Source organism: Vespa crabro, chromosome 3 (assembly GCF_910589235.1).
Source record: "Vespa crabro chromosome 3, iyVesCrab1.2, whole genome shotgun sequence".
NCBI classification, from domain to species: domain Eukaryota; kingdom Metazoa; phylum Arthropoda; class Insecta; order Hymenoptera; family Vespidae; genus Vespa; species Vespa crabro.
Window position 1 is genome coordinate 5,214,886 of NC_060957.1, and position 22,397 is coordinate 5,237,282.

The window sequence follows — 22,397 nt, forward strand, 5'->3', positions numbered from 1 at the left end:
TTTATATATTCTTTATTCGAAATTCCCGGTGGTACTGCTTCTAATGCACATGTCTTACACAATATATCACTCTTTTCCTTGAATTTTTCTTGATTCAAATATCTATCAATAAATATATATTAAATTTTATTTTTTATATAACCACGTTTAAATCGACATTAAAACTATCTGGCGTAGAATTTAATGATCTGTAAAAAAAGAAAAAAAAATAAGTATACATAAAATTAGATATTTTTCTTAACATTATTTATCTCAAAAAGTATCATTTTTTTCCACCTATCAATTTTTCCGAATAGATTTTGAATTAATTTATCAATTAAAATTACATCCTATCTCATGCATTAAATTTTCTGCAGCATTAATATTATAATTAATCATAATAATTTATAATTATTAACCCTTTGACTGCGAGCAATTCTAAGCTGAAGCGCTTCGTGTGACCGACATATGATAAAAAAAAAAAAGAAAAATATAGATAGATAAAAAAAGAAAAAAAAAAAAAACATCGAAATTCCTTATCGCATTATCTATAATAATCGTGATTTAATCGTACCAATCTATTATTCCATAGAGCATATTTCCCTCTATATAGGGCATATCACATACACATGAAATAATAGTAAATAAACAAAGCCTTTGTCGGGCACATATATGCATCCATAGACCATATTGATAATTGGACGCATATATGCGCCCAAATCAGTCAGAATTAAGAATTTCATTCCGAATAGAGAAAACTTCGTTCTTTATTACAATATAAAATAATAAATTAAATACCTGCGATTTTCTTCTTCTTTTCTAGCTCGATCAAATCTCTCATTCGTAACTTGTCTGCGAAGCTCACTGATTTGTTTGCTATACTCTGCAGCTTGATTTTGATACTGTCTAAGTTCAAGTGACTCAGCAGATCTATATTGTGAATAAATATGTACTTAATTACATTAAAAAGTAATTGAATATCTTGATCTATAAAGCGAACGATTCTTACAATGTCGTTTGAAGCTCAGATATTTTCTGTTTAAGTCTCGACATTTCATTTTGTAATTCTTGATTAGTCGTTTGAACTTTGATAGATTCTTGTCTTGCTTGATCCAGTAGAGTTTCTAAACGCTCGATCGTTGCACGGTCTCTATCTATTTGATCTTGAATAACATTCTGTTCAGTTCTTAATCTTACCAATTGCGTTTCATACTACACAAGCACACAATATTAAAAAATTGTTAATGCAAGCATATAAAAAATTAATTTTGTTATATCAATGTTATTACGAAAGAAATATTTTCACCTGGGTTTTCGTTACATCTTTATCTTCAAGTTGTTGCATAAGTGAATCCTTTTGTTGATCCATTTTGATACACAAGTCCCTTACTGCACTTAAATCAGCTTCTGCTCTTTGTCTCTGCTCCGTTTGCTGGCGTAACTGAGTTTCCATGCTGGCGACGTTTTGCGTTAATTCACTTATCTAAATAAGAAGGAAATTTCATTCTCACATAAGGGAGCAATCCTAGAATATGTCTTCAGACCAATGCATTATGTAAAACGCATATACCTGTGTTTCGTAGCCCCTTATTAAACAATCCTTATCCACTAACTGTCGTTCTAAATCTATCAAACGATCTCTTGCTGTTTGAAGAGCTCCCCTTGCCTCTGCTGCTTCAGATTCCAAACTATGATTGTTATTTTCCAATACCGTGGCTTCCAAACTTAAACTTCTAAAGTGATTCAACATTTCGGTTCTTTCATTCTCCTATAAAGGTAGATCGATCGAAGAATGATTGTAAAAAGTAATTTATCTTAAATATTTTGAAAGAAACAAAAGAATCTATTTTAAACTTCACCTTTCTATTCAGCATCTCTTCGGCTCGTCGTACCTCACTGACATAAGTCTGTAACTGTCTCTTCAAGTCGTAAGATTCCGCACGACAAGACTCTAATTCATGCTGAAGATTTCGAACTTCGCACATAACAGCAGCGAGATCGTCCTGCAAGCGACGATTTTCTTGAATGGCATTATCACGATCGGTATTGGAAGTTTCCAATTGTCTTTGAACATTTTTTACTTCGAGCTGCAGAGATCTGAATTGACGTTCATATTCTGCGCTCTGATCGATACATATTCTGTAAAAAAAACACCGAAAACAAATTTTTTATTTGATATAATCAATGCAATAGGAAAGTCTAACAACGATGACATTTTTTTAATACGTGCCTCTTCGCGTATGATAATCACGTAATTTTCTTTCGTAACTACAATTGCGTTCTGGAAAGAGGACAAGGACAGTTCCATCAATTCTAATGAATGAAAAGCGACTTAATCGATTTAATCGACTCACTTAACGATATTATAAATAATTTCTAAATAAGTTGAATATTTTTAAAGAAGAGAAAGAAAAAACGTGCCAAGACGTTCTATCAAGTTCTTATTCTATTATGTGTCTACATCTTGCATAATCATAACGATTGCAACGAGATTTAAAAAAGATAAAGAGGCGAGAAATTTCATCGAGAGCGAAGGACTTTCTCTTGATTCGTCGTTCTTACTATTACACCGACAGCTCCCTTGCTCGGTCCATTCTATCTAAAACCGTACACATCTTGTCCACGCGAAAGTGAAAACGTTTCTTTGAAACGAGTCGAAATGTTTTGCACTTTTACAATGATTCTATTTCTGGTACGACTAAATCTGACACAGGTAGACGTGATAAAGATTTATTTTTTTTTTTTATTGTAAGAGAAAAGTAAGAAATTAAAAATAAAAATAGCAAATAGTTCTATTTAAAAGGAAAGTTTAAATGGTATGACAGTAAAATTAAACAAAGATAACAAAATAAAAGAATAAAAAATTAAAAAAATAAATAAAATGTGTAAGTACCATATACTGGAAAATGAAAAGTATCATACATGTTCTACAAATACTTTCTTGATATCCGGTAATTACTTGTTTGTCGCAAATATGATTCAAAATTATTTCGATAACACCATCGAAGTCTATACCACATGAACTTTTTTTTCGTCTTTTTTAAAATTTAATCAGAATAATAAAATCTTCATTAAATTATAACACAATTTCTCATTTCTATTTTCACATTTTGATACAATTATGATTTATCTGGATTATTTCTCATATCTTCTTCATTATCTTAATTTGTTTCGGAGCAAAAGAATACTTCTTCAAATTTCGATATGTTCAATATAAGAACGGATATAAGAAAGAAAAAAAAAGGAAAGAAAAAAGTAAAGTAAAGAAAAGAAAAGAAAAGAAAAGAAAAGAAAAGAAAAGAAAAGAAAAGAAAAGAAAAAGAAGAAAAATCGGTAGAGATCCCCTTCAAGTTCACGTTCACAGTTTACACGAGACGGGCCGCATCTTGAATTTTAAGAAGTCTCGTGAAAGATCTACCAAGACCGCTTTAGCTCATGCCTTTTAGGTTTCTTTTTAGAAGAATTGATTCAAGGTTCAGCTAAAATTCACGGAAGATTTTGTTCAAACGAGAGATGAAATACTGCAAGGACGGAGGAAGTTATAATTAATCAACTTGACTCGTATAAAGAATGAAAGTCATTAGAGAAGACCGCTTCGTCCCGTTAGTTTCTGTCCTTGAGGGGAACGTACTTTCATTCTCATTCGATCGCAAGAGTATTCTTTGAAAACGAAGACAGGTTGAAAGAAGCCTTTCACACTAAGCAAGTCAGTTAGCTAGCTAACCAGCCAGTCAGTCAGTTATCCAGTATCGACTGTCGTCATAAATGATCTCGGACAGAGAGTGCATCGGCCCGAACTTGCTCAGTACACTATGCTCATTTTTCTCTTTCTTATTTCCAGATATAATCAGAAACGTTTGAGTTCCACGTACAATCTTCTTTGATGTCAAAACCATCAAGCAAGAGACCCTTCGCTTCTTTTTTTCCATCAACGTACCGTTATAAGCAAAGGGCATTGAACGCTCCTTCAAAATCCACTTGACGGAGAAGGGACTCTGTAAAGAAGCTGCATAAGAAAGAACCGTTTTAATCTTCTCGCTTAGAATGAGAAATAAAGAAAGAAACAAATAGAAAAAGAGAAAAAAGAGAGGGAACGGGAGGGGGAGAGGGAGAAAGAATCCCACGAACTCGAATTAACTTCCTCCGTCTATTGGATCGTGAAAGTGTTTCCAAATTCCCATTAATGTTGCCTCATGTAGAATGAAACCATAAAAAGAATGATCGAATATCTTTGAAGTTACGTCAAGGCCATTTCAAATCGAAAGCTTAAGTATGTTTCCTTTACAAATCGTAAGAATGATTTCAGGGAATATCTATGTGGTAATTTTTCCAAATTGTATTCATAATGTAAGATCCACATTTCTAGTCGAAAGAAAGGACAAAGATCTATTTTTGAGAATTTGCCCTTGACGTTTCAAGCTTAATTTATTTTTGTTATTTAATCCAAATGCCAGTTTCAACTAGGCAATAAAAATAAAGAATTCATGCTCACAATCTCGTAAATGAATTATTTTTTTTTTACTTTCATCGTTCATCGTCAATTCATCTTTTTTATGTAATTAATAGTCAATATGTTGAGATGTTTATGTTAAATTTCTTGGCTGATATATACAAAATTGCAATAATAAATCACATTAAGAGTATAATCTTACATAAAAAAATATGATAATGACTTCATTCAGTTAGCATGTTAAAATCTTGGGAGTTCAATGGGATTAACAATGAAGCTTCTAGAGAATGCAGATCCTGATTCAGTGTTCGTTCCGTCGAAGATTTTTCCAGTTTAGAAATGCGTCGTACAAGATGACGACGGTATAAAAGAAAAATATCTACCCTCTCACTAATAGATACTGTTTCCAAAGCGAACAAGTTAGGTAACCGTGTACAAGCACAGAAGTACACGCACCAACGGATCCAGTTTCAGTCTCGACGCGGTCTTCGGGCCGGCAAGTACCGCGCTTTCTCTCTAAATTCGTTAATTTCATTATTAATTCAGAATGTTAATCAATAGATCACAAAGAAATCGATAAATCTCATGCATCTCTATATTGTGATGCATAACGTATTACTTAGATCGATTCTTCGCTGTGATTGTTCGAACGTAAGTTTATATTCTCGTTTATTTTCCTTTTAGAAGTTAATTATTTTCGTTATTTTTATAATCAGCTTTGTACAACATACATTAATAATCATGTTCACCGAGAATGTGTCTTGTAAAATGTTCCTTTATATAATTGCGTATTAAAGGAAAAAAAAAAAATTCTGATAAAAAAACGGAAGAGGAACTCGATTAACCCAGAAGACATTTTTTAAATAATTCGGACCGAAGATAGAATTGAGTTTCTAATATAGTAAAATTCATTTCTTCCTTCTGTTTTTTTTTTTTTTTTTTTTTAATAACTTCGTACCTATACTGAACGTTATCCTCATGAGGTAAACAGCAAAAAGGACACATGGTGTAGTAAGGATCCATAGTTATAATAGTCGTATCAATATCAAGACTTGAAGCTTCATCGTCAATTATGTTCGTTAGACATTTTTTAATTCGCACGATGTTCCGTGCATCCGACTAAATAATTTCATATTTTTTTGCTGACATGTTCGAAATACAGTTTCCATGGGAATTCTGTCAATTGTTATTTCATGTTTTTCTTTTTTTTTTAATTCCTTTTTTTCTTATGTTAATATATTCGAGTCAAGAAATAAAGTCAATTTCGTATTAAAGAAAGCGAAATACGTCGAAGGCAATAATTAAAAAACACTAACGTTTCTTTTTTGTTCACTTAACAAAGTAGTTTATCGTAACATTTTACGATTCAAAATGTCATGAATGTGAAAGTTGTGATGTAAGATTCAAGTTTTTGAATCAACAAACTTGAACGGTAACCGGTAATTAGATCATTACGTAACATGATTTATAAAGTCATCTAAATATGCGAATTTTAAAGAATCTTCATTTTTACTGCTCTTTTATTCTCCGAATTTGTTATATTGATACAACTAAAAAAAAAAAATTAAATAAGAAGAAAGACATTACTTTACGTTAGGTATAATGCAGATCATGCATGTGAAAACGTACTTCAATAATAAATTAAACATTTATGAATGAAAACGGCATGCATTGTAGCTCGAATGAAAGATACGTTTGAGTACATATCTTGAAAAGAGTCCGTACATGTTTGTTCGTGACATAAAAAGCACTTAAACGAACGGATAAAATGTTATTCTCATTCCAGAGGTATATCGTTATCTGTGCTCTGCTTATGAGGACAATGTCATTGTCATAACGAAGCAGTAAAAATACGATCATTTTTTCCCTTTTTTTATTTCTGCTTATTGTTTTCCTTTTCAGCTTATGTCAGGATAACATGTAAAAAATTTCTATCACCTATATTGATCATCAAGTTCTAATAATCAAGATACGCTCATGATATCTTTTCAGCATGATGAAATACCTCCTGTGGAATATTCTTTGGTATTTCACAATAGCTAATGTTAAAGCTGTAATAATGCCACCACCTTGGGCAGATCCACTAAGCAACCCTTGTGCCCTTCAACCACGTGGATGGCAATTACTATTCTGGCCACCGGATGGGAAATGTTACAAAATATTTCAAGTAAATATCGCTCGCTTCTCTCGTAGAAAGTAAGAGAAAATTAAAAGAAATTTTCCACTAGATCGGCGCACCTTGTCCAGAAACTATGGAATTGGGTCCAGCCGCAGGAGGTGGTGGAACGATAGCAGAATGCAGATGTCCACCAGGAACCGCACAGTCTCCCAGAGACGCACTTTGCTATCCGATATTCACAAAAGCATCTTGTCCGAAGGGACAATACTTTGCACCAGTTCCAGAAGCACCTGCTAAAACTAGGTCAATATAGTCAAATTCGATTTCTATGAAAATTTCTTTTTTATATACAGTTTTTTTTCTTTTTTTTCTTTCTTTCTTTCTTATTTTTTTTCTGCAATTATAGTCTCAATTCAAAACGCCGTTGGGGTATCTGTCGAGAACCGGAAACTTGTTCAAAAATTGGAGACGTTTATTGGCCAAGAAATGACAAATGTTACCCCAAATTTTCTAAAGGTCCATGTCCACAAGGAGAACTTTTAACTATAGGAGAAGACGGAATAGTGACATGTTCCTGTTCAATAACAGGTGAACTAGGAAGATATTATTGGCCAGGAAGTGTCGGCGGATGTTATGAACATTACACAAAAGGTCCATGTACAGAACCAGGGGAATTATTTTTACCTGGTGGAGTATGTGGTTGTCACGCTAAATTACCTCATTATCATGAATCAACTGGGATGTGTTATCAATTAGGTAAATTAATCGATTTTAAGTAATATAATGTCTACTACAGATAGATCGATATTTTATAATACTTATTTCATAGGAAGTATTGGACCATGTCCGAAGGGTCATCAGTTTATTGTTGATACAACAGATACCTATCAAGAGAAAAATATGATCCGTGCGAAATGTAAATGTAAAAGCTATCATGTACTGTATCAAGATGGATTATGTTATAGACTCTATACAAGTGGTCCTTGTGAAGATGGTTACATGATAACAAATACCTCAATTTGCGTCCCTATACCTTGCAGAAGAAGACGATTATATTTTCCAGAAGAAAATACGTGTTATAAAATCGGCACTAAAGGTCCATGTCCAAATGGACAAATCGTATCATATGACTACAATGTGCGACCGTCTATCGATGGGATAAGTTACAACGGAATGTGTGGTTGTATTAATGATCTAAAAAATACTGACAAGTGTATGGAAAATAATAACGATAGTAATTGTGAAAATATAGCAAGCATGGTGATAATAAATAAAAAATGTTATAAACTATATACGCAAGGACCGTGTACAGTGGGAGAATGGTTGGTTGCTCGCAGAATTCCGAAAAACGAGTTGTGGGTAAATAAAGAACCACAACCAAAAGCCATATGCGAATGCCGTCCAGGTTATAAAAGAGTTACAAAAACTTTAAAAGCGAATGAAATGGAAAGTGACAATGTGGTGTCATTGGGTGAATGTCAACCACCAACAGTAACATTAGCAAGACTATTGAACGGTAACATCAAAATGATTAATTCTTAAGAATTCAAAATATTCACTATAATGTGAAACAAATCTCAGGCTTAAATTGTTAAAAAGAAATGTATCTAACAATATTTAACAATGTAAATAATATAAATTGTAATAAGTGCAATGCCTAGTATGTTATTTAGTTTTAAACTCTTGTATAATTTTATTTATTAAATATCAATGTATATTTTAAATATTGCATATAATTTAATACTATATAAAGATTATAGCTTAATCCCAAAACAAAAATGCCATAATTTGCAATGATATAATTTATATAAAAAGTATGATGTAAGAATGTACTTACTCATTTTTATGTTGTAGATCTCGCATTTGCTGTTCCATGCTATTTGCTTGTTGCTCTTTATGTATCAATTCTCTTTCTAAATTCACAATTTTTTCAGTCTTTTCATCCAACACCATCTAATAGTAAAAATCCAAATAATTGTAATATTATAACGATACTATTAAACTATATCAATTCTAAATTCTATAGAAATGATACTTACTAATAATTGATCTTTTTCTCGATCTAAATGTGCCATATTCGTATGGAGATTGTTGATTTCTTGTTTCAATTCCTTTACTTGATCATCAAGTTGTAAATGCTGTTGCTCCATATTTCTGTTACGATCTATCGCCTTATTTAATTCGGTTTCCGATTGAGTCAATTGACCCTGTACATCTCCAAGTGCTTGATCTGTTTGATCCTGCAATGCCCTGGATAATCAATTCTTGATTTTATTAATTTTTAATATCATTTCCTCTACATAAAAATTAATTATGAAAAATGTGTGACATATATATATAAGAAAATTAATTATCTTTCTTTAAAAATATTCATAAGTTTTCTATATTACAAATAAATAAAATACCGAAGCTGAAAAAATTGGGTACGTTGAACTGTTAATTCTTGTTTAGTTCTTCTTAATTCTTCTTGAAGATCTTCCAATTGATCCTCATACCCATTTACAGTTCCTCTTTGTGTTCCCTATCAATCAATATTTTACTACAACACATGATTTCATATAAAAAATACACTCTTAATAATTAAATTACCTTAAGTCTTTCATATAGTACATCACGCTCTTCTGTCAAACGTTGAACATCCGCTCTAGCTGTATCCCTTTCAAGCTCTAAAGAATCCAACATTACCTACAAAAGAGATATTTATATTTTATATAACTCTATAAAAGCCAACAATACGTACAGTTAGTGTAAAGAGTATTCGTACAGCAATCAATTTGAACAAAAATTTTGTATAATTTTGTTTGTTAAAAAATGTTAATAAAATATATATATATTTTTAGAAATCTCTAAAACGAATGTTATTAAAAAATAATTATTTACTTATATTTGTTATGAAAATATTAACAAATTTTCAGAAATTAGCAGAAAATATACGCATAATAAATATTCGTACAGTCCTTCATTCGTGACATTGCACATAGGATAAATACATCTTATATCACAAGACAATACATCTTATATCAATATATCTAGGATCAGTATATCTGGAGACATTATCAATACAGATAGTATTTTAAATTCATAGTCAACAGTGATAACCGTAAAATGAGACAAAAAAGCAAAGAAATCTCTGAAAAAGAAAGGAAAATTATTATAAATTTACATAATAAGTGTAAAACACAGAGTGAAATTTTTAAAATTGTTTATAGATCACAGTTCACAATTTAAAGAATCATTGATAAATATAAAGACCGAAAAAATTTTTTAAAATAATCCATAAAACGGACGTAAACTCAAAATAAATGGGTACATTCTTAGAAGAGTGGAATAAAATTTCTAATACTAAAACCAGAAATTTAGTAGATTTGATGCCACAAAGATGGCTTAAAGGCTTAAAGCAATTATACAATCTAAAGTCTCACTAGATACTAAAATTGCAAATAAATTGCTTTTTTGTTACGTTTATGTATTAAAATGTATAATTTTTGTTGTAATAAAATTACGAATATTTCTTACGTGTACATTTTCTGCTAATTTCTGAAAATTTGTTAATATTTTCATAACAAATATGAATAAATAATTATTTTTTAATAACATTCTTTTTAGAGATTTCTATGAATACTTATTTATATTTTTTGTTAACACTTTTTTGTAATAAACATAATTTTATGAAGTTTTTGTTCAAATTCATTGCTGTACGAATACTTTTTACGTTCATTGTATATTTTTATATTATTAAATATCTTTAATAAAATGATATTTCTTTGAAAACCTAAGTTTATCTTAATTTATATTTATTTACTTTGGTAGTTTCTATATGTATATCATGTGGTAATGTTGAAGATAGATGTGCACAAGTGCTAATTGGTTTATATATTTTGCAAGACCCAGAAGGTATACAAGTTTTTTTTTGTTGATTTTTATAAGCTTCTAATTCTTTTCTTTCATGATACAAATCATTTTTTTCTTTTTGTAATTCAAAAATTATTTTTTCTTTTTCATTAAGTTGACATCTTAATTCATAAGACCGTGTCCACAATTCAACCTATTTTTATATGAACAGATAAAGGATTTTATTTAAATAATTTTTATGTAAATATTTATCTAATATATCTATAAATAAAAAAACTCCAAGAAACAAATCTTACGTTATCCTTGTTAGAACTTTCATCTTTTTGCTTTAAGCAATTGCATTCATTTCTGTAATAATCTCGCTCGTTTTCTAATTGTTTTATACTTTGTTGTAGCTAAAATTCATGTATTCTATGATTAACAATTGAAATACATTAAATACATACGCAAGTGATACTTCTAAATTACATATTATTATTTACACTTACATTGTCTATTTGTAGATCTTTTTCAATAATTAATTTTCGCATTTTATCAGATGTTCTATCATTATTAACTAGCTTATTAACTTCGTCTTCTTTATATATACTCTTATATTCTTCTCTATCAATATTTATTTCTTGAGGAAATGATGAACACTCACTATCTTCTACATCTATAAAAACAAAAATTTTAAATACATAAATATTTGCATATTTGATCATATTAAATCATGTTGTAATGTACATTACTTGCACTATTTCCCATACTCTTTTTTCCCCTGTTTTGATCATTTTTTTCTCCTTTTTCTCTTAGTTGCTTTAAATCATCTCCGCAAGCAACTTCTGTATCTAATTGCTCTTTCAATATTTTATTGGTATATTGTAATTGTATAATATCTTGTTTTTGACATTCATTTTCTTTAGATAATCTTTCTATTTCATCATTTAAACTTTTTTCTATAATATTAAAATTTCATTTATGGTTGTTATAAAAATTAGTATCATAAATCAAGAAGACATACCTATTATTGTTAATTGATTTATTTTGTTTGTAATTTTTTTCTTTTCTTCTAAAGTGGATTCTAATGTTCTTTGAATGTTACGTTTTTCAAGCTTACATGCTTCAAGATCTGCTGTTAATTCTTGTACTTCTCTACGCTTCACTGCTAATTCACTTTCTAATATATGAACCTGCTCCATTACATCTTCTAACTTTTCCTAAAATGTTAAATGAAAAATATAAAATAAAATCTGTGTAATTCAACAGTAAGTAATATTATTTATACTTGATTGTAAAAGATATCATATATACTTGAAGTCTATATACTCTTCTATTATTTTCCTTAACTGCAGAATTACAATCAGCTTCTACTGATAAAGCAATATGATCTATATCTCTTAATTCTTTTTCTAATTCTTCATTTCGTTCTGCAAGTTTCATAGCTTGGGACATAGCTTCATGTTGTTTATTTACAGCTTCTGATAAATGTAATATGTTTTATATATAAAATTTGTATGTACATATTGTACTTTATACAAAAAACATATTTAAAACTATGTTTTTACCTTTTAACTGTTGCTCCAGCTCTTGTTTATTTTGTAAAAGAATCTTTAAATCATTATTTTCATCAGTATCATGAGATACAACATGCATCTTATCAACTTTTTTGCAAAGGCAATCTTTGGCAACAGCACTATATGGCCGACCACCCTCTAGCAATTTTTTCAGTCTTATTATTTCTTTTTCTTTTATGGTTAACTACAATATTGTATATTTAAATTGTGAGTAAGAAAAGAAATTTATTTATTAAATAAATTGGATATTTTTCACATACCTGATTTTGTAATGTGTACACATTATCGGTTTGCAACGACAATTCTCCTTTAAGTTTTGTTACCTCATGGCTTAAACAGCTCATTCTATGATCTGCCATGCTCAATAAGTCTAATATTTTTGGCTCTACAGCATGAGTACTTGGTAATGTACTGTTACTACTTCCTGTCTTTGGTAATGGTTCAGCTTCTATAACTGGTCTTCTAAGTGGATAACAAGGGCGCTTTTTGTTACCTATAAATTTATTTGATATAAATTCTAAACATTTTTGAGAAATAAAAAAATGATCAAAAATATTTTACCGATTCCTATATTGCTTATGATTGGTTTTAGGCATTTTCCTTGAAGATCTAATATCTTCTTCGACTTTTTAGCTGATTCAGTTTCAAGATCCTTAATTTTTTGCAAATTTCTAGAAGAAACTAATTGTAGATCATTACATTCACACTCTAATTTGTATACTTGTTTCTTCAAATCCTTGATTTGTTTTTGATATGCTTCTTCTGTTTCTATCAGATCCAAATGAAGTTGATTACATTCCTGGACTAATCTTGCATTGTCGCATTTATATGGATCAATTATCAATTGCAGTTGAGTACAAGCCTGTACATGATTTACAAAAGAAATGATAAATTATTAATTTTTTAATTATAATTAGGAGATAATTTCTTCCGAATATATAAAAAGCAAGTAAATTAATTTTGACATCTGTGACTAACTTTGAGTATGATGAATATTTCCTTATTTATCAATTGTTTACTTGGTAAACTTCAGTAAACTTCTTATTTAATCAAAATTTTTATTGAATTTGTTTATTTATATGCTGTATATAATAATAAATAACTATTTTTTTTGTAACTGTATAGCTGTTAAATAACAACATACTTTATAAAATTAAAATGTTTTATAAATGACCAAGTAAATCGAATCAAAGTATATATATTGTACATTCTTTTACGTACTTCAATATTCTCTTGTGCAACAGTTTTAAAATGTTTTAAACTTTCTGTAGTTTGAATAAGATCAGCCAGTAAGCGTTCTATTAAAGGAAGAACATCCAAAGATAGTGCTTGCTGATAACCCAGACTATCCAAACGTTTCCTAACCGTTTTATATCTAGCTGCTATATTATATTCTTCGTCAGAACTCATTTTGAAAAACAATTTACGAATGTAGCTAATTAAATTATTCATTGATTGTTATTTGTTTTCATGTTATTATAATTTTCACCAAGATGTTAAATAATAAAATTCAATAACATATATGTAGTTTACAATAAAGAGTATATTGACATCTGTTATCAGTCAATACGCTTATTCTAACCATCATGGAATAATGAGAAGTTAAATCAAACAAAATATGCAGACATATATTCACATAAACACTATCGTAAAATTTATAATTTAAAATGAAAACACTTTTTTAAACAAATATCGTCTGCCACATTTTTATTATATCTTTCGACGCGATGCAATATTAGTGATAATCAATATATATATATACATATATATATATATATATATATATATATATATGTATATGTATAGTTTTATTTTCTTAAACACGAATGTTTTTCTTCTTATATACATATAATATACTTTTTTATATATACTACATCAATAATTGCACATTCATTAATAAAAGGCAAGAATTTAAGTATACATATACGGCTACCACTGAACGTTTATAAGCAAAAACATTTGAAAGTGCAGCCAACTTTCCGAAAAGTTATATTGAAATTGAACTCTCCTGCGAGGAATATAGGCAATTAAGTAAAGAAATACCATTTCTTTTTTGCAAATATATATTTTTGTATTTGTAATCTGATTGGATCATTTATATGACAAATCTAAAATATCCAATCATGATTAAAATATACTATTAATAAAAAGATATCAATAGATATCTATGTATTAATTGAATATTTAAATTATTTGATATGGATAAAAAAGAAAGAACAAAGGGAGAATTTGAATTTATCCAAAGGATATCGAAATTCCATATTTCGTGTTACTTAATTTAGATTTAAATATGTAAGATTTATTTAGAATTAATTTTTTACAGAATTGATATATTTAATATTTTTTAATTATTATTTCTTTATGTATCTATATATATTTATAAGTTACATGTTGCATTTTCAGATTCATTACTGTCTTTAAAGTGACTAAGAAGTACTTCAATTTCAAAATTTGGATCCAAAAGAACATTCATACCTTCTATTCTATTTTTAACATATTTTCTGAATACCTTTTTAGAAGCTTCCCACAATGTTTTATTATATTTTAAGATCTTAACAAGTGGTTGTGCCATAGGAAATAGCATGGCCAAATTACTGAGAAAAACAAAAACATTTTTCATAAAGATTATAAAGGAAAGTTTTGTAGATATACTTACTTAAAAAGTGGTTCTACTATATCTGTAATGAATTGTACTTGAAGATCTGGTATAAATGCTTTATCTCTATCCATCATTTCTATTGGAGTTTTACCCATACTTTTTTCTAAGTCACCTTGAGAAAAAAACTCCTCATAGATTAATTCCTAATACAAAAAGGAGACAAAGTTTCACATTTTTTATTTGCGACAAATATGTTGTGATTTATAAATATAATAATTACAGCAACTTTTTTAGTAACTGTCCAATTCTTTGTTTGATCACTAAGATCACAACAAGTCATTAACATGCCAGAAAGAAGTTTCTGATGTTCAAAATCATGTTTTTTATAGCCAGTTCTAAATATTTCATTTTGTTTCTCTGTATTAAGGAAATGACTTGCTAAATCAGTTGCAAGTATATTATTTTTTAGGAAAACCAAAGCCTCTCTATATTCCTGACTGTTAAAATTTTCAAATATATTGCAACCTTCTGTATTTAAAATGCACATAGTTTGTGCAAAATGATGTCTCTATTAAATAATGATAAGAGCATATGTATCTGTATTTATAAGGAAATATTTTTTTTTATAATATTGTAAAGATTGATCTACCTCCATAACCGAACCTTCCGAACTGTAAAGACTTGCTAAAACTGATTCAGAGGTAGTTTGAAAAGCATTGTTAGTTCCTCTGTGATCTATATCATGACATAGGCAGGATACTAAAAACACAAAAGCCTGCAAATATGTCATATAATCTTCTCTAATAAGATATAAATTTTTAATTAGTAAATAAGCAAAATGTGCAACAGAAAATGCATGTACCCAATTATGATATGATGCATTTCTATAACCTTTTTTAACATAGAGTATAAACCTAAGTAAAAAATATCTATTAATCTGTATCTTAATTATAATGCTCTTTTTAAATATTAATGCTCTTTATAAATTAAGTACCTGGCTAACGTGTGCATTTTTATTTTAAAATATTTGATGAAATTTAAATCATTAAAGATCTTAATTATATAAGAAGGCATGTCCTCATAAGATATATCTCTAGGACTGAAATAAAATTCATTAAAATCAGTAATATTATTTTTAATTTTATAATTAACCAAATCAAAAACAGCTTCATCTTCAACCTAAAATTTGAAGTTTTTAATATATTAAAATTTACTTGAAAAATTATGTATCTACAATTTACAGTTTACCTTCATATGATACATCATAATTTCATTGCTTAATTTATTTCTAGCTTGTGCATCTTGCATTTTTTTATATACTATACTATGCATAATTGTTATACCACAATAAATACTAACAGCTGTTGCAATTTCTTCATCAAGTTCATCAAAATACAAGCCATCTATTTTATTACAAAGTTGAGCAACGCCTGTAAAATTTATCCATTGTTTAGTATTAAATAGCTATTAACTGCAATATCAGAATAAACATAATAAACAATAATAGCATTAATATTTACCAACAATTCCATTTTCATCATGAATAGGAAAGCAAAGTATATTTTTAGTTTTGAAACCCGTTGCTTCATCAATACCTTTATAAAATAATGGATGTTTATAGGTATCTTGAATATTTAATAGTTTTCCTGTCGTAGCAACATGACCTGCTATACCTTTATTAACAGATATTCGCATTTCTTTAACAAACTGTAACAAAATATTTTCAGTATTTTGTATGCATAATTTAATGGTATACAAATTATAATAAATCACCTTTTTCATCGATATTCCATCAAATACATATGCCACTAATTCTTGTTGATCATTTTCCAAAAGAAATAAAGAACACCGTTCTGCATTAGTAAGCTTCTTAACTTCCGTCATAATTTCATGTAAGAGGTCAGTTAAATCTCCTATTAAATAGTAGCACTTTAATATAGTTCAAATATATAGATTGAAATAAATATTAAGTAGAAAAAATATAATGTACCTAAATGAGTAATAAGTTTTCTAGAAATAGCAAGTATGCTTTGACATTGATGTTTTAATCGAGTTTCTTCATAACATTTTAAAGAGCTTAGAATATATCCAAGGCAATATCTATATACAGTAGTATAATTTACTATTGTTACTACTAAAAAAGTGTACCTATTTTTATTAGTTTTTACTTATATCTAACATTAAAATTACTTCATAGTATAAATTTTTTCTATAGAAACTATTTTACCTAAAGCAATCTAGAACTACTTTTGTACATGTGTCTATATCAATATTCTTATTTTCACAACCACTTAAGCAGACAACTAATGCTGTTAATTGTTTCAGATGATGTTGTACAGGAATAAGGAAAAATGGTACTTGAATACAGTGTCTGTCTAAATAAATATATTGCAATAATTCTTTAGGTAATTCTGAAGAAGTAATCATTATTGTTTTCTGGCAATTTATTACCAAATTAAAAATATTTGATATCTGAAAAGAATTATTAGAATTTATATTTTCTTATAATACAAATTAAGTTTTAATATCTTCAAATAATTCTTTATTTTGTAAAATGTTATTATTGTACCAGATCATCATATATGTTTATGCTATATAAAGTATTATTTATGTATTGTTTGCTTTTAAACAAAGTAAAATTCTACTTATATTAAATTTACTTACAGGTAATCTTAATTCATGATCCAAAACTTTATTACCTATTACATGAATAACTATTTCTTTTCTTTCATATAAAATAGGAGCAAGGAAATATATTTTTGTACCAGTCTTTGCTTGTATCTATAAAAGATGTTATTAATTTGTATTTCTATTAATAAACTAGTAACTAGTATATTATAGAACTATACATACATATGTATTTAACTTCAATTGTATTTCTATATAAGATAGATCACATAATTCTTCTATCAATGAAAGAATTGCATTGGGATCAGTTATTTTCAAGTTTAATGAATCCATTTTTTTTGTAAAGAAATCTCTATTGCAGCATGTTTGTGTTGCACAATATGATGAATTATATGGCTTTATCACTTCTCTTATGATCTTATGATCTATTTATAAATCATGAATATACATTAAATTTTAGCTTAAGAAAAAATCTTAAATAAAACTAAATAATAAGAATTATTTGATATTCTTGATTACCTTATTTATTAATAACAAATGAATGTTTATCACAACTTGAAATTAGGGGTTTTAATTTTTGATTAAATTATCGATTTGAAAAACATTTAAATATATAGTTTCTATTTTCCTTTTGTCCGAATAAGTGCCGTTCATCTTTCTTTATTGAAAAAGTTATTATTTTATGATATAAAAAACAAATATTAAATTTAATCAAAATTTAAATTTAATTTTTTTCATTCGCGCTCCTTTAATATTACATTTCGTGTATATATCCTGTAATTATAATATATTGCCATTGATTTAACGTGATTAAATTGTATAACTAAAATTGTGATTGGTTTGCAGATATTTATCATGGAGTAATTAATTTTGTTAAATTATCTGTATTCGTAAAATAAAATCTCTTCTATTATTATTATTAAGATTTTTATAAATCTTATAAAGACAAAGACGTAATATTTATTTATTACGAATATAGATATACATCTTACATATATTTACATGAGTAATTTTACAAGAAAAAAAAAACATTAAAATTTTCCAAATTTCTTCAAAACGAACGCGCATATGCAGCAACGTCCAATCGTAATCAAGAATGCATTTATTAAGGTACATACGTGCACTTGCAGAATTTAACATGGTTAAGCTTGTCTTTTTCTCCGTAGATGGCGTTCTGGTTGAAATTTAAATTAAACGGAAAAGACGTTACACAAAACGTGAGAAATGAAAGCCGAGTGATCAGCCCGTCTGTGCGCGAGATGGGCATCGTCGGCAACTTTTTACTTTATATAATTTTTAATAATTGTTTATCAAGAATTCATTGTCTTACGCAATTGTATATTAACGAGGTATACTGTGGACATAATCGTTTATTTCTCATATAATTAAATTGTTTAGAATATTAAGGTATGGATAAAATGTTCAAGTTTATTTTCGCGGGCTTAAAACTAATATCTTACCTTTATATTAAAAGTTCTCCTAAATTATTATAATGCCTAGCCTACTTTATTATGAATTTTAACCTTTGCAATTTTTATATTAAGCTAATTTCATAAAGCTTCATTTCGTATAGTTCATCGATTTTAATTCTTATTTTATTTAAAGAATGCATTTTATTATGTGATATTTACACAACAATATAATTATTTTTGTTAGGTTTTAAAAATGAGCACTTATTCAAAGGACAGGATCAAAGCGATGATTGCAAAAGATGCAGAAGACCTTTTTAATTGTTGTGAAGAAGTTAAAAAATCTATAAGAGATAGTGTAGATGATATTTTGGATTATCTACAAGATTTAATAACGCAAATACCTCAATCAAGATCTGGACCTCTTATAGCAAAAACTCCAAAGTTAGTGAAAAGAAAAGGAGTTCAACGTATTGAAACAATACCAGAAGATAGTGTTTTAGATACTACAGAAATTGTGTTATTATCTTCTGTTAATAAAGATGAGAAATTGAAAAATGAATCAAATTTAGAAGAAACTATAGGTACAAGAACTAAGAGAAAAGCTTCTAAGACTGCAGCAGATAATATAAGAAAGCAGCAATCTATGTCGCTAACAAGTAAATTACGAAAACCTGAAAGCTTGCAACAAAACGATAATACAAATAAGGTTTGTATAAACTATAAATATTCTAATAATTAACATATATAAACGAAATATATTTATTTTCTTGCAGATACTTTCTGACAATCGAATTAAAAGGACTAAATCTTCAAGAAGTTCTGATGAAGATGAAGATAAAAGACCAGCAAAACATACTAAAATAGAAGAACATAAAACAAGAAACAATAGTCTGAAAGATGTGAATGAAGCAAATATTAATACGCAAATGAGTGCTGCTGAAGACAATGCTGTCAAAGTTGAAGAAAATTGTATCTCTGCTTTAAAACATCATAGATCAAGTGAAAGAAAAATTTCTAGGGATATTCAAAAAGAAAATGGAGGAAAGGATGATATTATCGATGAAATACTTTCTGTTCCTGTTACAGATGACATTGATGAGCCATCAATGTATGAAGATGCATTACCAAAACATCTTCCAATTATGAATTCAACAATGAAAGTTAGTTCTACTTTATTAGATAAAATGATGAATGTAACAGTAGTATTAGAACCTTTATCAAGGCAAATAATATTAAATGAAACAGTAACGATAAAGAAAAGTTCTGTAAATTCAATCAGTAATGAACTTAATAATAAACAATATATAGAGCAAAACAATACTATCACAAATGATAAGAATAAATTAAGTTCATGTTATTCATCTGAAACAAAAAAGACATCTAAAAATCAAGCAAAGGACAGGGTTCAACAATTTAAAGATGCTATGGCAAATAAAGAATTTGATGAATTAATTACGGATGATGAATCTTCACCGGAAATAAATAGAGTACGAGGAAAAGTACAAAATCTTAAAGTAGACGTAAATTCTAAAAAGCAAAAGAAAATCATACAATCTCCTTCAACAAGTGATGATGAAGTTCTTAATACACCTATGAGACCTGTTATAAAAGAAAATTCTGCTTTAAAGGAGTTAAGAAGTACTTATAAGTCAAATGTTCTATTTAGTCCTTATGCCAAGGAATCTGTTAAAAAACGGGTAGAAGCATTTGAACAGGTTTGTATGAGTAGTCCTAGATTAATTGACGAAGATGCACCAATGAGAATAACTAGAACGAAAACACGTGCCATGGCTGCTGCAGAAGCTGATAAAACTGTCGCACAAAAATTAGCTCGTAAGTCCCTTGCAAGAGCAAAAAAAATTTCTTTGGCAAAACAAGTAAAAGATGAAGAATTTAAGGAAGTAAGCCATTTTATTTTTGTAAACAATTAAATGTTTTTTAAACCAAATACTGATAAAATTTAATTTTCAGAACAAATTGAACATAGCAACAAACATGGGAACGAATAAATTATTGCAGAATGAAAAAATCAATCCAAAGCAACGACAAAAAGTAACTCCTCTCAGCAAACCTAAAATACAATTACCAATGTCTTTGAATCGTAATCCAAAAACTCCAATCAACAATCAACTGCTTCCAAACGTAAATTGAAAAATAAATTACCTTTCTTATGATACATTTGTCAAAAATGAAGATTAATTATTTAAAAGTTATATGTTTTATTTTTAGTCTATAAAAGCTTTTACAGCTTCTCGTGCAAACATTGTAACATCAGTAGAATCATTAATTCCCATGCCAAGAACAGCTAGTAAGCAAAATTCTATAGATAAAATAGAAGAGACAAAACGAAAACAGATAAATGATGAAAATGCAAGGAGAAAAAGAGATGAAGCCTTGAGACTTCAGACAGAAGAAAAAAGAAGGTAAAATCTTATTACCATTATATAGTATTTAATAATTTTATAGAAAAATTATTTCTCTGATTTATACTTTTGGCTTATAGGAAGAGACAAGAGAAGGAATTAAAAAATAGATTAGCACGAGAAGCCAAAGAGAAACAAGAATTAGAAAAACGGCAGAGGGCAGAACGAGAGAAGGAAGAGAAAGCGAGATTAGCACAGCATATACAAGAAAAGCAACGTGAAGAAATGGAAAGAAAACGACTTGCACAATTACAAAGAGCTCAGGTTATTTTTTTAAATATTCTTTTATCTATATAAAAATAAATACATTAACAATACAAAATAAATTCTGTAACTGTTCCTAAAGGAGAAAGAGGAAAAGAGAAAGCAAGAAGAACAACTAAGATTAAAACGATTACTTGAACAAGAAGAAGCAGAACGTTTACTTGCAGAGCAAAGACGTAGAGAACAAGAAGCTGATAAACGACGAGAAGCTGAAGCAAGAGCACAACAACAAGCTGCTATAGAAGCAATGCGGTTAAAAGCACAAATGCTTACAGGACAAGCAAAAGTAAATTGTTTTTATTATATGCTATCCATAGTATCAATTGCATAATCTTTTAAAAAAATAAAAAATCTCATTTTGTTTTCTAGAATAAACAAATGGCTACTAATAAAAATCAGGGTCCAGTAAATTACATTCTTGACAGTGAACCTGATGACGATGACTCAGATGATGAATCCAAGCCAAAACATGTAATTCCATATTGGGCACAGCGTACGTATATATACCTTTTTTTTAGTATTAATCGTATATTTTAATTGATAATATACAATACAAATAATAATATTAATTTATTTTAGCACATATAAGAAAAGCACAACTAGCAATGCAGCGATATATACCAGATATAGCAGTTTATAAATTCTTTGATACTCGAAAGTGTACTCCAGATTTAACCGAATTATTTATTGGTATTGATAGAAATAGATTGAAACGTACATCAAGTGCAATCTGGAAAACACCACCTCGTTATTCAATGATGGAAACTGAATAATTAGTCTCCTTTCAATGAAATTGATATTTAATCACAGCTCTATTAATATTATTAAATATATTAAGCATAACATGTTTAATACTATTAAACTGTTTAAGAATTTTTTGTGCTTTGTAACATATAACTTCAACGATCTATGAATTATTTGATATGCACATACACGTAATGTGTGCTTCTATCAACATAAGTATGTTGTAATTTGTATTAAATTTTCGTAATAATAATGTACCCAGTACTTCTATGTTCTTTACAAAGTGTTGTTAATATTCCTTTATATGAAATTTTTTTTATTGTTTTATATGAAATACTTATGCAAAGTACTGGTTATAGTATGTAAGAATT

The 22,397-nt window shown here is 28.3% G+C and overlaps 3 protein-coding genes and 1 long non-coding RNA gene across 11 annotated transcripts; 2 read left to right on the top strand and 2 right to left on the bottom strand.

Annotated features, from left to right (window-relative positions):
* Positions 1-22: 22 nt before the first annotated feature.
* On the bottom strand, positions 23-13,674 carry LOC124422944 (centrosomal protein of 135 kDa-like). Of its 6 annotated transcripts, none has more exons than XM_046960086.1 (21): positions 13,178-13,674; positions 12,518-12,818; positions 12,217-12,449; positions 11,948-12,140; positions 11,694-11,860; positions 11,404-11,599; positions 11,150-11,338; positions 10,889-11,055; positions 10,697-10,795; positions 10,351-10,593; positions 9,138-9,233; positions 8,954-9,069; positions 8,588-8,798; positions 8,386-8,501; positions 6,668-6,847; positions 1,839-2,118; positions 1,550-1,747; positions 1,286-1,462; positions 989-1,191; positions 778-909; positions 23-188 (listed from the first exon to the last, which is right to left on the bottom strand). In XM_046960086.1, the coding sequence occupies exons 1-21, from the start codon at positions 13,406-13,408 to the stop codon at positions 134-136; spliced, it is 3,783 nt and encodes a 1,260-aa protein (XP_046816042.1). In that variant the 5' UTR covers positions 13,409-13,674; the 3' UTR covers positions 23-133. The 6 variants fall into 6 exon arrangements, with proteins under 6 accessions (XP_046816042.1, XP_046816041.1, XP_046816040.1 ...); XM_046960085.1 differs by having other exon boundaries at positions 6,668-6,838; positions 11,132-11,338; positions 13,178-13,673; XM_046960084.1 differs by having other exon boundaries at positions 11,132-11,338; positions 13,178-13,673.
* Positions 13,675-13,800: 126 nt separating this feature from the next.
* Positions 13,801-14,681, top strand: LOC124422958. The gene is made up of 2 exons (XR_006941948.1): positions 13,801-14,248; positions 14,360-14,681. It is a non-coding gene; the product is annotated as an uncharacterized LOC124422958 (long non-coding RNA).
* LOC124422946 (cGMP-dependent 3',5'-cyclic phosphodiesterase-like) lies at positions 14,266-17,855 on the bottom strand. The gene is made up of 13 exons (XM_046960094.1): positions 17,703-17,855; positions 17,409-17,608; positions 17,220-17,336; positions 16,783-17,027; positions 16,546-16,655; positions 16,329-16,468; positions 16,076-16,262; positions 15,804-15,985; positions 15,550-15,734; positions 15,205-15,469; positions 14,836-15,123; positions 14,613-14,758; positions 14,266-14,550 (listed from the first exon to the last, which is right to left on the bottom strand). The coding sequence occupies exons 2-13, from the start codon at positions 17,514-17,516 to the stop codon at positions 14,334-14,336; spliced, it is 2,190 nt and encodes a 729-aa protein (XP_046816050.1). The 5' UTR covers positions 17,517-17,608; positions 17,703-17,855; the 3' UTR covers positions 14,266-14,333.
* Positions 17,856-18,173: 318 nt separating this feature from the next.
* Positions 18,174-22,305, top strand: LOC124422945 (inner centromere protein A-like). Of its 3 annotated transcripts, none has more exons than XM_046960092.1 (10): positions 18,174-18,269; positions 18,350-18,532; positions 18,840-19,301; positions 19,369-20,496; positions 20,567-20,737; positions 20,825-21,018; positions 21,099-21,282; positions 21,365-21,568; positions 21,652-21,775; positions 21,862-22,305. In XM_046960092.1, the coding sequence occupies exons 1-10, from the start codon at positions 18,252-18,254 to the stop codon at positions 22,053-22,055; spliced, it is 2,862 nt and encodes a 953-aa protein (XP_046816048.1). In that variant the 5' UTR covers positions 18,174-18,251; the 3' UTR covers positions 22,056-22,305. The 3 variants fall into 3 exon arrangements, with proteins under 3 accessions (XP_046816048.1, XP_046816047.1, XP_046816049.1); XM_046960091.1 differs by having other exon boundaries at positions 18,237-18,293; XM_046960093.1 differs by lacking the exon at positions 18,174-18,269 and having other exon boundaries at positions 18,389-18,590.
* The last annotated feature ends 92 nt before the right edge of the window (positions 22,306-22,397 follow it).